Source organism: Propithecus coquereli, unplaced genomic scaffold, assembly GCF_000956105.1.
Source record: "Propithecus coquereli isolate 6110/MARCELLA unplaced genomic scaffold, Pcoq_1.0 Scaffold30, whole genome shotgun sequence".
NCBI classification, from domain to species: Eukaryota; Metazoa; Chordata; class Mammalia; order Primates; family Indriidae; genus Propithecus; species Propithecus coquereli.
The window spans coordinates 8,862,143-8,877,616 of record NW_012148619.1 but is presented as its reverse complement, the minus strand read 5'-3'; the positions used below and the strand labels follow the sequence as shown (position 1 = coordinate 8,877,616).

Below are 15,474 nucleotides of genomic sequence, written 5' to 3'. Positions count from 1 at the left end.
TGATGAAATTTCACTTATCTAATTTTCTCTTTTGTTCACAATTTTGGTGTCACATCTAAGAATCTTTTGCCAAGTTCAAAGTCATGAAGATTTACCCCTATGGTTTTTTTAAAGAGTTTATAGTTTGTGATTTTATGTTTAGGTCTTTGATCCATTTGAGTTAATTTTGTGTGTTATGTGAGATAAGAGTCCAACTCCATTCTTTTGCATGTTGCTGTCCAGTTGTCCCAGCAACATTTGTTCAAAAGACTTTCCCCAGTTGAATGGTCTTGGCATAGGTCTTCTTTAATTTCTTTCAAAAATGTTCTATAACTTTCAAAGAAAAATTTTTACACTTCTTTTGCTAACTCTTTCCTGAGTATTCAAATTATTTTTATACTATTGAGAATAGAATTGTTTTCTTAATTTAATGTTCATGATTGTTTATTGTTGTATCTACAAGCACAACTGATTTTTGCGTGTTAGTTTTCTATCTTGTTATTTTGCTGAATTCATTTATTACTTCTAATAGTTTGCACGTGTGTATAATCTTTAGGATTTTCTGCATATAAGATCATATCATCTGCAAACAGACATAATTTTATTTTTTGCTTTCCAATCTGATTGCCTTTCTTTTCTTTTTCTTTTCTAATTGCTCTAACTAGAACTTCTAATACTATGTTGAATAGAAATGGAAGCATTGTCTTGCTCCTGATCATAGAGGAAAATCTTTTAATCTTTCCCCATTGAGTATTATATTAGCTGTAAGTTTTTTATATATGCCCTTATCTCTTTATTCCTTTCTGTATATCCAAGTTATTATCTGGTGTCTTATTTCCACATGAAGTATTTCCTTCAGCATTTCTTAAATGTGGACCTGTTATCAATGGATTCTCTCACTTTTTATTTATTTAAAAATGTCTTTGAACCTTTATTTTTTAATAATCATTTTAGTAGAACACAGATTTTCCTCTCAACACTGAATGTTATTCCAGTATCTTATGACCTCCATTGTGCTAATGAGAAATTAGCTATTAATCATATTTTGTTTTTCTTTATGCGATGTAGGGTTGTTTTTTGTTTGTTTGTTTGCTATTGTCATGATTTTCTTGTTACTTTTGGCGGTAGTAGCTTGATTATGATGTGCCTGTATGTAGTCTTCTTTGTTTATTCTATTTGTGGTTCATCGAGCTTCGTGTAGCTATGAATTAATGTTTTTGACCAAAGTTGAAAAATTTTTTTATTATTTCTTGAAATATTTGTCTGCCTTTCTTTTTCTCTGCTGCTTGTTCAACTCTAATTTTCCTTGTGAATTATGAAAGATATTTTTGACACATAGTGTTAAACCTTGGAAAAATGCTTAGAAATAAGAGGAAAGTATGAATGAAATGCCACAATTTTCTAAGAAGATTTAGTTCCTTAAATATGCGCACACACTACAAAACTCATTAGATTTACAGTGGAACATATTAATGTTATCTGTCCTCTTTTTCTATTTTTACAAAATCTATTCCCAGGTGCATTTCCTCCATCTGCTATTTATGCACGAAAAGACTTGCTACAACGATCTACCCATATTGCTACCAAGACTTTCCAGGCTCTTCGTATATTTGTGAACAATGAGCTCAATGAACTCTACACAGGACTGAAGACAGCTCAGAAGTTTCTGAGACCTGGTGGTCGCCTTGTTGCCCTCTCCTTTCATTCACTAGAGGATCGCATCGTCAAACGATTCTTGCTTGGAATAAGCATGACAGAAAAGTTTAACCTAAGTGTTAGACAGAAGGTGATAAAAACATCACAATTGGATTCAGGTCATGAAAACCAGGAAGGAGTCTCTATTAAAAAAGCTCCTTTAATGTGGGAATTGATACACAAAAAGGTACTTACCCCAGAAGATCAGGATGTACAAGATAACCCCAGAGGGCGCTCAGCCAAGCTTAGAGCAGCTATCAAATTATGAGAAAGTTACCATCATCTTATTCTTCAAATTGTTCCTCACAGTTTCTCTAATTTTTTTTCCATGTGATGTTCCTGAACAGCTTAATACTGGTTTTAAGTGTGGGGCAGTCTGGAAATTGATGGCATTTAACATTATTTTTTTCCTTAAAAAGAAACTAGGAAATATTAGCGTGACACAGAAAGTTCAACTCAGGGAACAGCAGCATCAAGATGGGAAAAACGTGTTTATCTTTGTGTTATATTTAACTTTTGAAATGCAATCTTTTCACTGGCCAGGAAATTTAAAAAATAAAAGAATACTATGTTGTGTTTATCTAAATATATAAACTCAATCTGTAAGGAGAAAGATATTATTATCATATTTGCATGCCCTAAATTCTGAATTTAGATATTCAAATTTGCAGCATACTTTCTCTGGATCAAATAATTAATGATTATCATGGAATGAATTTTAATTTCCCTGCTTGTGAATAATTAATTACTATAGCTTTCTCAAATATAGGCTTTACACAAATTTTAAAGTTTTAAATATTTGTTTTAAAATGCATTATACTGATAAATTTCATTACTGAAATTGTATTTCATTTTAAAGGGATTTTTCAGTGTGATATGAGCCATTTTTTCATGTATTGTATTATAAAGTAAAAGTGTAGAATTCTTACGGAGAATTATTTCACAAAACTTATATTTAATGTCAATTGTACCTATTTTAATAAATAACCCAGAATCCCTTTAGTAAATAAAATCTCTGAATAGAATCTTGCATTTTTTTAATTGAGCTATTCAAAAGAATTCAGCCAACCCTATTTGAAGTAGAAAACTATTTAATACAGTAAAATCAATGCTTCCTTAATGTTTTTACGTATGTATAGTCCCTATAATAAGGGTAAAAAGTTTATTCAGGAAAAACTCACTTGGTAGAGGATTCTTTAACAAATTGATGAGATTGATTCATAATTCACATGTCAACTTTTTATATGTAAATGTTACTTCTGATTTATTCAGTTGTTCAGCAAGTACTGAACTTCTCATTAGAGAAACAAAGATAAGTACAATATAGATGGCCTACAGTGCCTGTCCTATGTAGTTTATAGTCTAGTGGAGGAGAATGATGTTAGTTAAATAATCACAGAAATCAATACAAAATGGACATAGTGGTAAATGCTGCAAAGAAATGGTACATGGTACTGTAAGAGCATCTAGTAGGGATTTGATTTGTGGAAGGAAATCAGATCTGAGAATATGATGCTTGAATTGTAACCTGAAGGAAGAGTATGAGATAAATTAGTTACAGGGCACATGGAGTGTTTAGGGGGCATGTTGATTGAAGGTGGATGTAAATGAATATTCTCTTAAGTAATTAGCCTTGAAATCATATTTATACTATTAATTTGCTCAGTAAACTGTTTATTCAAATACAGGAAAAATTCATCTTCTCCATTATGGTTACAAACTACAAATTGGTGAATCCAAGTGAAGGAAATAGCAACATAACTATTTAATATTTAATATATGTGCAAAAATAGATAAGAATTAAATACATGAATTTACCACAGACTCATTTTATCTATCTGTGTAATATTTAATTTTAGTTCCCAAGCTTTGTTAACCACTTTTACTTTACAGGATTTATTTAAATTTGCACAATCCTATAGTGAAATCAGACTTAGAAAAGATTTTGGGGAACAATGTGCTCAAAATAGAAACAAAAGAATACACCTAGGTTGATCTCCTGAATCCTACCTGAAGAATTTTGTAAGTTTCTCTTCGCATGTAACACATATTTGGAAGTGAGAAAGATTCCCAAAGGTAAGTCCCCATCCATGTATGTGATTAGAAAATAAAAGACCATACTCTTATATTCAATAATTATTCACAATTATTCACCTATTTCATCAATCTTTTTTTAAAATAGGTTTAGGGGATAAAAATAATTTTTTGTTACATGAAGAATTGCATACTGGAGAAATCTAGGCTTTTAGTTTACTCATCACCTGAGTAGTGTACGTTGTACCCAATAGGTAATTTTTCATCATGTACTCCCTTCTCAACCTCCCCCTTCTGAATCTCCAATGTCCATTATGTCACTTTGTATTACCATGCGTACCCTTTGCTTAGCTCCCACTTATAAGTGAGAACAGACAGTATTTGGTTTTTTGTTCATGGGTACTTCACTTAGGATAATGGCCTCCAGTTCCGTCCAAGTTGCTGCAAAAGACATTTCATTCTCTTTCATGGCTGAGTAGTCCATGGTATTAATATATCACATTTTCTTTATTCAGTCCTCATTTAATAGGCACTGAGGTTGATTCCATATCTTTGCAGTTGCGAATTGTGCTGCAATAAACATACAGGTGAAGGTGTCTTTTTTATAAAATCACTTATTTTCTTTTGGGTAGATCAGTAGTGGGATTGCTGGATCAAATGGGAGATCTACTTTAATTCTTTGAAAACTCCATGCTATTTTCCATAGAGGTTGTATTAATTTACATTCCCACCAACAGTTTATAAGCATTCCTTTTTCACTGCATCTGTGCCAGCATCTGTTTTTGACTTCTTAATAATGGCCATTCTGGTAGGGGTAAGACGGTATCTCATTGTGGTTTGAATTTCATTTCCCTGACGATTAGTGATGTTGAGAATTTTATAATATGTTTGTTGGCCATTTGTTTCTCTTTTTTTGAAAAATGTCTGTTCATGTCTTTTGCCCACTTTTTAATGGGGTTATTTGGGGGTTTTTGCTGATTTGTTTGACTTCCTTATGGATTTTGGATATTAGTACTTTGTCAGATATATGTCTTGCAAATATTTTCTTCCATTCTATAGATTGTCTATTTACTCTGTTGAGATATATATAATATTTTTTGCTGTGAAGAAGCTTGTTAGTTTAATTAAGTCATATTTATTCATTTTTGTTTATGTTATATTTGCTTTGGGGGTCTTAGTCATAAATACTTTACCTAGGCCAATGTCGAGGACAGTTCTTCCTAGGTTTTCTTCTAATATTTTTATAGTTTCAGGTCTTACATTTAAGTCTTTAATCCATTTTAATTTTTGTGTATGGTGAGAGAAAGGGATCCAGTTTCATTCTTCTGTATGAGGCTATCCAGTTTTCCCAGCACCATTTATTCAATAGGGTGTCCTCTCTCCATCATATGTTTTTGTTTGCTTTGTCAAAAATCACTTGGTTGCAGGTATTTGGCTTTATTCCTGTGTTCTCTATTCTGTTCCATTGATCTCTGTGTCTACTTTTATACCAGTATCATGCTGTTTTGGTTACTATTACCTTGTAATATAATTTGAAGTCAAGTAATGTGTTGCCTCCAGATTTGTTCTTTTTGCTTAGGATTGCTTTAGCTATTCATACTCTTTTTTGGTTTCATATGAATTTTATGGTTGTTTCTTCTACTTCTATGAAAAATGACATTGGTATTTTGGTAGGAATTGCAATGATTCTATAGATTACTTTGGGCAGTATGGACATTTTAGCAATATTGATTCTTCTAACCCATGAGCATGGGATGTTTTTCCATTTGTTTGTGTCATCTATGATTTCTTCCATAAGTGTTTTGTTGTTCTGCTTGTGGAGATCTTTCATTTCCTTGATTAGGTATATTTCAAAGTATTTTCTTTTTGCAGCTATGTAAATGGGATTGAGTCCTTGATTTGACACTCAGCTTGGTTGTTATTAGTATATAGAAATGCTAGTGATTTGCATGCATTGACTTTGTAACCTGAGACTTTACCAAATTCATTTATCAATTCTAGGAGTCTTTTGGCATGGTCTTTATGGTTTTCTAGTACAAAATTTTATCATCAACAAACAGAGATAGTTTGACTTCCTCTTTCCCAGTTTGGATGCACTTTATTTCTTTCTCTTGCCTGATTGCTATGGCTAGGACTTTCAGTACTATGTTGAAAAGAAGTCATGAAAGTGGACATCCTTGTCTTGTTCAGGTTTTAAGGGGGAATGCTTTCAACTTTCCCCATTCAGTATGATGTTTGCTTTGGATTTGTTATATATGGCTTTTATTATTTTTAGGTCCTTTCCTTCTATGCTTAGATTGTTGATGGTTTTTATCATGAAGGGATATTGGATTTTGTCAAATGCTTTTCCTACATTTATTGAGATGATCATATGGTCTTTGTTTTTAGTTCTGTTTACGTGGTGAATCACATTTACTGATTTGCATATGTTGATCCCACCTTGTATCCCTGGAATGAAACCAACTTGATCATGATGAATTATCTTTTTAATGTGCTTTTAGATTTAGTTTGCTAGTATTTTGTTAGGATGTTTTCATCTATACCCATCAAGGATATTGCTCTATAGTTTTCTTTCTGTGTTTTGTCCTTTCCTGGCTTTGGTATCAGAGTAATACTGGCTTCATAGAATGAGTTTGGGAGGATTCCCTCCTTCTCAATCATTTGGAACAGTTTCAGTAGGATTGGTACCAGTTCTTCTTTGTAAGTCTAGTAGAATTCAACTGTGAATCCATCTGGTCCTGAGCTATTTTTAGTTGGGAGGGTTTTTTTATTATTATTACTGATTCAATCTCACTACTTGTTATTGGTTTGTTCAGTATTTCTATTTCTTCCTGACTCAAACTTGGGAGATTGTGTGTTTCCAGAAATGCATCCATTTCCTCTAGATTTTCTAGTTTGTGTGAATAGAGATGTTCATAGTGGTCTCTGATGATGTCTTGTATTTCTCATTACCAGTTGTAATATACCCTTGTCCACTTCTGCTTCAGCTTATATGTATCCTCTCTCTTTTCTTCGTTAATCTAGCTAGTGGTCTATCAATTTTGTTTATCTTCTCAAAGAACCAACTTTTCATTTCATTGATCCTTTTTATTGTTTTGTTTTGTTTTTCTTTCAATGTCATCTAGTTCTCTTATCTTTGTTATTTCTTGTCTTCTGCTAGCTTTGAGTTTGATTTGTTCTTGTCTTTCTAGTTCCATGAAGTGTGATGTTAGGATGTTAATTTGTGATCTTTCTGCCCTTTTTTGTAGGCATTTGGTGCTATAAACTTCACTCTTAGCAATGTTTTTTCTGTGTCCCAGAGATTTTGGTAACTTATATCACCATTGTCCTTCAATTAAAAAAATTTGATTTCCATCTTGATTTCGTCATTGACCCAAAGATCATTCAGCAGCAGGTTGTTTAATTTCCATGTATTTGTATAGTTTGGAGTGTTCCTCTGGGAATCAATTTCTAGTTTTATTCCACCATGGTCAGAGAAGATAAATGATATAATTTCAATGTTTTGAAATTTTCTGAAGCTTGTTTTGTAGCCTCATATGGTCAATCTTGGAAAATGTCTCATATGTTGATGAGAAGAATGTATAGTCTGCAGGTCTGAATAGAATATTCTGTAAATGTCTGTTAGGCCCATTTGTTCTAGAGTCTCATTTAATTTCAGTGTTTCTTTGTTGATTTTCTGCCTCGATGATCTGTCTAGTTCTGTCAGTGGAGCATTGAAGTCCCCCACTGTAGAGGACATTTTGTCTGGGAACGGTTCCTTGTTGTTTTTCTCAAGAACATGCCTGTGGGCTTGCACACGAGCCAGGACACCCTAACCCTGCAAACAGGAGGGGCTAGAGAGTTCAGATGCAAACTTCTGCTCACTGGAGACGAAACAACAAGGAACGGGACATGTTGAGTAGGGACAGTGTGGGAACAAAGAAATTGTGGTGGGACAATTGCCAAACAGGCTGCGTTATAAATAAAGAAACTGCGGCAGAAAGGCGCTGCAGTCTTGTACCATCTTTGTGTGTGTCTGTGTCTCTTAGTCTCTGTGTTCATTCCTCGTCCCTAGAAATGGGCCACGACACCCCACTATTATTATTATGCTATTTATTTCTTTCCTTAATTCTAATAGTATTTGTTTTATGAATCTGGGAGCTCCTCTGTTAGATGCATATGTATTTGGAATTGTCATATCTTCTTGTTGACTTGACCCTTTTATCAATATATAATTACCATCTTTATTTTTTGTACTATTTTTTATTTAAAGTCTGTTTTGTCTGATATAAAAATAGCTACTCCCACTCACTTTTGGTTTCCTTTGTATGGAATATTTTTTTTCCACCACTTCACCTTGAGTCTACCAGAATTTTTGTGAGTTTTGTCGGTTTCTTGGAGACAGCAGATATTTGGACTATGTTTTTTTTATCCATTCCTCCAATCTATATCTTTTAATTGGGGCATTTATACAATTTACATTTAATGTTAATATTGATATGTGAGATAGTGTTCTAGACATCGTTGATTGTTCTTAGTTGCTTTTTAATCTCACTTGTGTTACTGTTTTATAAAAACTGTAAGTTTTTTTTTTCCTTCTTTGTGTTTTTATACTGGTAAGTGTCAGCATTTTGTTTTGATGTTTAAAACACCTTTCAGCATTTCTTAAAGGGTCAGTATGGTGGTGACAAATTCCCTCAGTGTTTGCTTTTCTGGGAAAGAATTTATTTTTCTTCATTCATGAAATTCAGTTTTTCAAGATATAAAAATTTGCCTGACAGTTATCCTGGTTAAGAAGATTAAAGATTAGGACCTGAATTCCTTCTGGCTTATAAGAATTCTGCTGAGAAGTCTATTAGTCTGATAGATCTTCCTGTGTAATTTACTTGCTGCTTTCTTCTTACAGCTTACAAAATTTTCTCCTTCATGTTGGCTTCGGCCAGTCTGATGACTATGTGCCTTGGTGATGCCATTTTGGCAATCTTCCAGGAGTTTGTTGAGCATCTTGTATCTGGATGTCTAAATCTCTAGCAAGACCAGGGAAGTTTTCCTCCATTACTCTCTCAAATAGGTTTTTCGTGATTTTTGCTTTTTATTCTCTCTCACGGGGGATATCTATGATTCTTAAGTTTTGATGTTTTAAATAATTCCATATTTCTCAAAGATTTTGTTCTTTTCATTTTTTTTTCTTTATTTTTGACTCAGTTGATTCAAAAGCCTGTCTTCAAGCTCTGAAATTCTTTTTTCTGCTTGGTCTAGTCTGTTGTTAAAACTTTCCACTGTATTTTGAAATTTCCTAAATGGCTCTTTCACTTCTAGAAGTACTGTAATTTTTTAAAAATATGTCTATCTCTTTAGTGAATTTTCCATTCATGTCCTGAATGGTTTTTTTTTGTTTGTTTCTTTGTATTGGGTTTCAACTTTTTCATGGATCCCATTAAGTTTACTTGCAATTTATATTTTTAATTCTATATCTGACATTTCAAAAATTTCCTTTTGGTTTGAGCCCATTGCTGGAGAGCTAGTGTGGTCCCTTGGAGTTGTCAAAACAGCCTGATTTTTCATACTGCCAGGGTTTATATGCTGGTTCCTTCACTTCTGGAACCTCTTCCCTCAGCTCAAAACAGATAGCTTTGCAATTCATCTGATCTTCTAAAAATTCTGTTGCTCAGTATAGAGAGGGAAAGGTACACTGACTTTTGGCTCATGCAGGTAAGTACCCACTTTGGTGTTGCTGGCAATTTGAATTGGCTGGACCTCAGACTCCTGGGAAAATGTTCAGGTGCCAGTGGTTGTGGACTATGTTAGGTAATCCCCAGTCCCTGGGATAGTGTGCTTGAGTCCTGGGGGGGACCAGACCAAGACCAGGCCGGCAAACTTGCCCTCAAGCTCCCTTTAGTTCCAGGGCTGGCTGTGATAGGGAGAGGTGGGAGGATATCCTGGTCCAGAAGTATGCTCAGGCAGGAGAAGGGGAGATGCACCATGAGCATGCCACAGGTTGGGTGAGCCCCTCTTGATAACATTAACAGAAGCAAGCAGCTTTGAGGCACACAACTTGTTCACACTTCCCTCTCTTGGCAGTGACAATGGTCTCTGTCCATCTAGGGCACGAAAGCGCCCAGACTCCAGCTCCCAGCCTGGCCAAGATGCAGCAAGGTTCTAGAGGCAACTCAACTGACTGTGTGCTGGGCTACTAGAATGGCTGTGGGCTTTGTCTGAAGTGCTCCAGTTGGGGAGGGGCATTTGTGCCGGGGACTTGCCTCCAGGGATTGTAGGCTCTTCCCAAAAGAGACAGGCAGCTCAGTGGGAGGACTGCTAGCCCTATTCTCCCTCAGCAGAGGCAATAGTTTTTGCTTGGATGCTGTTAGTGGCACCAGTGGCTGGGTGGGCATGCAAGTTCCAGTAGCAGTAGCAGGACAACCCTCTGGGTCCCAACCAGTGCCAGTGGGTGTTGGCAATAGCTGTGGTGCAGGGATGCCACCCACAACCCCAAACGTGCAGTTCCCAGGCTCTCCTGCTCTCTGCAGCAGCAATGCCACAGTGCTGCTCAGAGGTCAGGGAGGGACCCAACTCTTCACGACAAGCCCCAGGCACAGAGGCCACGCTACCAGTGGGATCATAGTCTCCATTTACAAGACCAGTAATGCAGCCCTCTGGCTCATCTGCACTGGCCTCCCCTGGCAGCAGCATCAGCGGCTGGGCCTGCAGTGGTGTGCAGAGGGGGGAAAGGGGTCCTGTGATGCAGAGCATAGAGACTGCTCTAGTGGCAGGAGGAGACTTTACTCTGCTGGTGAGGCTGAGCACAGAGTTTGTGCCGCTGCTGGAGGCAGAGTCACTTTTCACAGCCCCAGGCAGGGAGCTTTCAGGCTCTGGAAAGCATGCAGTTTGGTTTCCTTTGTCTCCAGGGCCACCGTTTTGGTGCACTGCACCATACTTTCCCTGGGAAGTAGTACTCTCTGTGCACTAGAGTACTGGTGACCCTGCAGCACCTTTGGGTGCAGCCAGCTCTGTGCTGCCACAGCCCTCCAGATGGACACTGGTAGATGTCAGTTGGAGCTTCTAAGATATTGAGGTACAGCAGCTGAAGTTCCCAGAGTAGGATGCAGTCCCAAGACAGTGTGCTTTCACAGTGGCACCCTGCCATAGCTGCTCAGGTCTAGGGTGGGAGGTGAGTGACCCAGTGCAAGTTCCCAGTGTGGTGCAGTGCCCTCCAGGGTGTCCAAATTACTGCCCATGGTAGTGTCAGGGTTCATATGGGTAGAGGAGCTCTCTTGCAGTTGGCATTGATGCAGTTCACAGCAGCAATGTGGACCCCCGTAACTCTCTCACTTACCCTTTCCCCACAATACCAAATCCCTCTGGGCTCCTGCTAATCTCTTGCTGAGTTGGCCTCTCTCTTCCTTCTTTCCATGCCTCAGGTGTTTCCTGTGAGTTCTGCTGGACTCTAGTGTTCTTTCCTTGAAATTCTAATTCAGGGTACAATTATCTACTTCTAATTTTGGCTCTTCTTTCTAGATTATGTGGATGTCCAGTGTCTCCAGTTAGCCATCTTAAACTGGAAACCCTTCTCAAACTCTTACATTCACTCATTTCCCGTTTTGCTTACGGTTGGAGACTTGTGGAGAAGTGTCAGTGCTCATATGAGTTCCTGCAGGAAGCAGCAGCTGCCCAGCTGTGGTCCTTGGTTCTCCCACTGGGAGCTGCAAGTGTGGGGTGGAGGAGAAGAGGTGGCACTGTGGGGCCTATGCTGGTGGGGTGACTGGGCACACAAGGGAGCAGGTAGGATAGGGAAAAAGAAATTAATGTCGAGATTCAGAGGAAGAGTGCACAGGAGAGACAGTGAGAGAGGCAGAGAAACAGGTGAGGCAGAGGAGGCGAAGTGGACTAGGCAGGTCAGGGGCTGTGGCTTCAGGCTCATGCCAGAGCTCTGACTGACTCACTCTCAAATAATTTTTGCATCCTGTATAGTATAGAAATTTTTTTTCTTTAATGTCTAATGGGAACTGGATGCACTGGGTTGGACAGTGTCCCCCACTAAATTCATTCTTTTCCCAGAGTCTCGGAATGTGATCTTATTTGGAAATACTGTAATTGCAGACAGAAGTATAATAGTTATGACGAGGTCATACTGGAACAGGGCAGGCCCTTAATCCAGTATGACTTGTGTCTGTATAAGAAGAGTCTAAGAAACAGGAGAATGCCACATGAAGATAGAGGCAAAGAATGGAGTCATACATCTAAAAGGCAAGGGACACCAAGGATTGCTGGCGACCACCAACACAGGAGAAAAGCATGGAACAGATTCTCCCTCAGAGTCTCCAGTAGGAACCAGTCCTGTTGACACCTTGATTTTGGACTTCTTGCCTCCAGAACAGTAAAGAATATATTTCTGCTGTTTTAAGCCACCCAGTTTGTGGTCATTTGTTATACCAATCCTGGGAAACTAATACTTTGACAGAAAAAAAGTATTGAATAATATACATGAGAAAAATCTCTCTTCAATAAACACAAAATTGATTTCAAAATATTTTCATGTAAACATATATGAAGTATTTTCTGTAATTTTAAGACTGTTTATCATAATCATTCTTGTCTGCTTCTTAGTCTTTGTTGTAGGATGCATAATACATGAATGAGTTTTAAATGGTTAATTGGAGAATGGTTTTGGAAAATTCAAACAATACACATGGAAGTAAAAGCTGATTGTTATAATCAATGTGCATTGCTTTCCTAATAAATATTTCTGAATCTCTGTATTGATATGCCTTCTACAAATCATTCTGACATAGCATCGATGTCATTGTGTAGTACATCAGTTCTTAACAGTATTTAGTTCATCACTTAAGAAATGAAATTTAATAACTGTACATAGTATTTAGATGATATATATTTTTTGTTTATTCATTTTGTTTTCAAAATTGTATATTGGTTACTACATTCTCTTTTAAGTTTCTAGAGTTTTTAGAGACATCGACCGTATCTATATATATTTTTCTATTTCATATAATGTATGATATATAACTGGTGTTTAAATTCATTTATATTGAACTACTTGTTGTGCTATAACAAATAGTTTATAAGAGAATATAGTATGCCTACTAAGTTTTTTGGAATTAATTAGTATCTCTTAAAATTTACTTACAAATATTTGAAATTTTTTTTTTTTTTTTTGGCTTTGCGGAGTATTACATATCATCAGAGGTTTGTCTGTTTGTTTGTTTTGAGACAGGGTCTTGCTCTATAACTCACAGTGATGTCATCATAGCTCACTGCAGCCTCAAGCTCCTGGGCTTGAGTGATCCTCCTGCTTGAGCCTTCCAAGTAGCTGGGACTACAGGCATGCACCACCACGCCCAGATAATTTTTCCATTTTTTGTTGAAGACAGGATCTCATTCTTGCTGAGGCTGGTCTCCAACTTCTGGCTTCAGGTGATCCTCTCACCTTGGCCTCCCACAGTGCTAGGATTACTAGTGTGAGCCACTGCATCTGGCCATTAGAGGTTTTTAAAATTCTTAATTCTAATTTTTGTTTTAAATAAGAAGCAGAGATAATGAATCTGTACTGCATATTTAATTATTTTTATTTTCTTAATTTTTTTTTATTTCAGCATATTACAGGGGTACAAATGTTTAGGTTACTTATACTGCATGACTGGAGTCAGAGCTTCAAGTGTGTCCAGCCCCCAGACGGTACACACCGTACCCATTAGGTGTGTATATACCCATCCCCTCCTCTCTTCTCCCATCTGCCCGACACCCGATGAATGTTATTACTATATGTGCACTTGAGTGTTGATCGGTTAATACCAATTTGATGGTGAGTACATGTGGTGCTTGTTTTTCTATTCTTGGGATACTTCACTTAATACAATGGGTTCCAGCTGTTTCCAGGATAATACAAGAGGTGCTAGATCACCATTGTTTTTTGTGGCTGAGTAGAACTCCATGATATACATATACCACATTTTATTAATCCACTCATGTATTGATGGGCACTTTGGTTGTTTCCACATCTTTGCAATTGCGAATTGTGCTGCTATAAACATTCGAGTACAGATGTCTTTTTTATAGAATGTCTTTTGTTCTTTGGGGTAGATGCCCAGTAATGGGATTGCTGGATCAAATGGTAGTTCTACTTGTAGCTCTTTGAGGTATCTCCATATTACTTTCCACAGAGGTTGGACTAGTTTGCAGTCCCACCAGCAGTGTAGGAGTGTTCCTATCTCTCTGCAGCCACGTCAACATTTATTGTTTTGGGACTTTTTGATAAAGGCCATTCTCACTGGAGATAAGTGATTATTTCATTGTGGTTTTGATTTGCATTTCCCTGAAGATTAGAGATGTTGAGCATTTTTTCATGTGTTTCCTGGCCATTCATCCATCTTCTTTTGAAAAGTTTCTGTTCATGTCCTTTGCCCACTTTTTGATAGGGTTGTTTGATTTTTTCTTGCTGATTTTCTTGAGTTCTGTATAGATTCTTGTTATCAGCCTTTTATCGAATGTGTAACATGTGAATATTTTCTCCCATTCTGTAGGTTGTTTGTTTGCTCTCATGATAGTTTCCTTGCCTGTGCAGAAGCTTTTTAATTTGATCAGGTCCCATTTATTTATTTTTGTTGTTGCTGTGATTGCCTTTGGGGTCTTCTTCATAAATTCTTTTCCTAGGCCAATGTCTATTTTAAAAAATAATTTTATTTTAAATTTCTCATCCAAAAACTATGAGACAATTCTGAATGGGATGTAATGGTTAAAAAAAGAAATATATGTATGTATTCATTCAAAAAGCATATATTTGAGGCTAACCATTTAGGAAGAAATAAAAAAAATACCTCCCTCCTTTTATACTACTCCCCCTTTCCCTTCTCTGTTCACATTGATATGTGAATTTCTTATGCTAACTGAGGTGACATTAATTTATGTTTCATCTTAAGTCTGGAAAAAATATATTAGGTAATATCGGCGTGTACGATGGCAAACAAAGCCCTACATATTAAAATCTTTGTAATGGATAAAAACTGTCTAAGAATTGCTTCTGGTTAAAATTCTATAAAATTTATTTTAGTACAGCTATTTTTCTATTTAGTGTTCATAATTGCTGCAGTGTTCTAATAGATATTTTTTATGTAATCAGCATTCTATAATAGAAAGCATTAAAATATAAAGGAAATTTGATGAGGTTCTTGATAAATATAAATATAATGACAGAAATCCCGATTAGAGATATATTTTTCTCAGAACCACAGTGCCATATGTTTGATGTCAAATGAAGCATGGTTTGTAAAAATCAATGCCATGTTCTAAAGAAGCTGGATTGTATAGCAAGCATAACTATTTTTATATTATTTTCTCAAATTTCATCTTTTATAGCTACTATTACCAACTAATGTTTGATAACACACAGGATGATCTGCAGAAATGCTAAGAGAAAGTTTAAGTATAAATTACTTTTTAAAAGTCTAGTTACAGCATAAATATTCAAAACTATTAAAAATTCAATAGAATTAATTATCCAAGGTACAATGATCATTGTTACACATGCACATTATAAAATTCTTTACATACTTTTTGAATACCTCACTTTCTTCTCTCATAGTATATCCAAATTATTAAACAACAAAGTGAAGAAATAAAATTTAATGCTCTGATCTAAGTAGAATATTGTCTCTTTGGTAAAGTTACATCTCCGTAAGCAATTCTTTACCTTAAATACTGAACAGGTTCTCTACCATTAGCAGTTGCCATATTAATACCATTACTCAAATGCTAGAATATAAAGCTGAAATTGAA

The 15,474-nt window shown here is 36.2% G+C and overlaps 1 protein-coding gene across 1 annotated transcript in view; it reads left to right on the top strand.

Annotated features, from left to right (window-relative positions):
- The window catches only part of METTL15 (methyltransferase like 15), a 237,224-nt gene extending 233,555 nt beyond the window's left edge, over window positions 1-3,669 (top strand). The window contains exons 6-7 of the mRNA XM_012649594.1: window positions 1,497-1,861; window positions 3,568-3,669. Coding sequence (XP_012505048.1) covers window positions 1,497-1,861; window positions 3,568-3,669 — 467 coding nt within the window. The remainder of the gene's footprint in view (window positions 1-1,496; window positions 1,862-3,567) is intronic.
- Window positions 3,670-15,474: the final 11,805 nt, after the last annotated feature.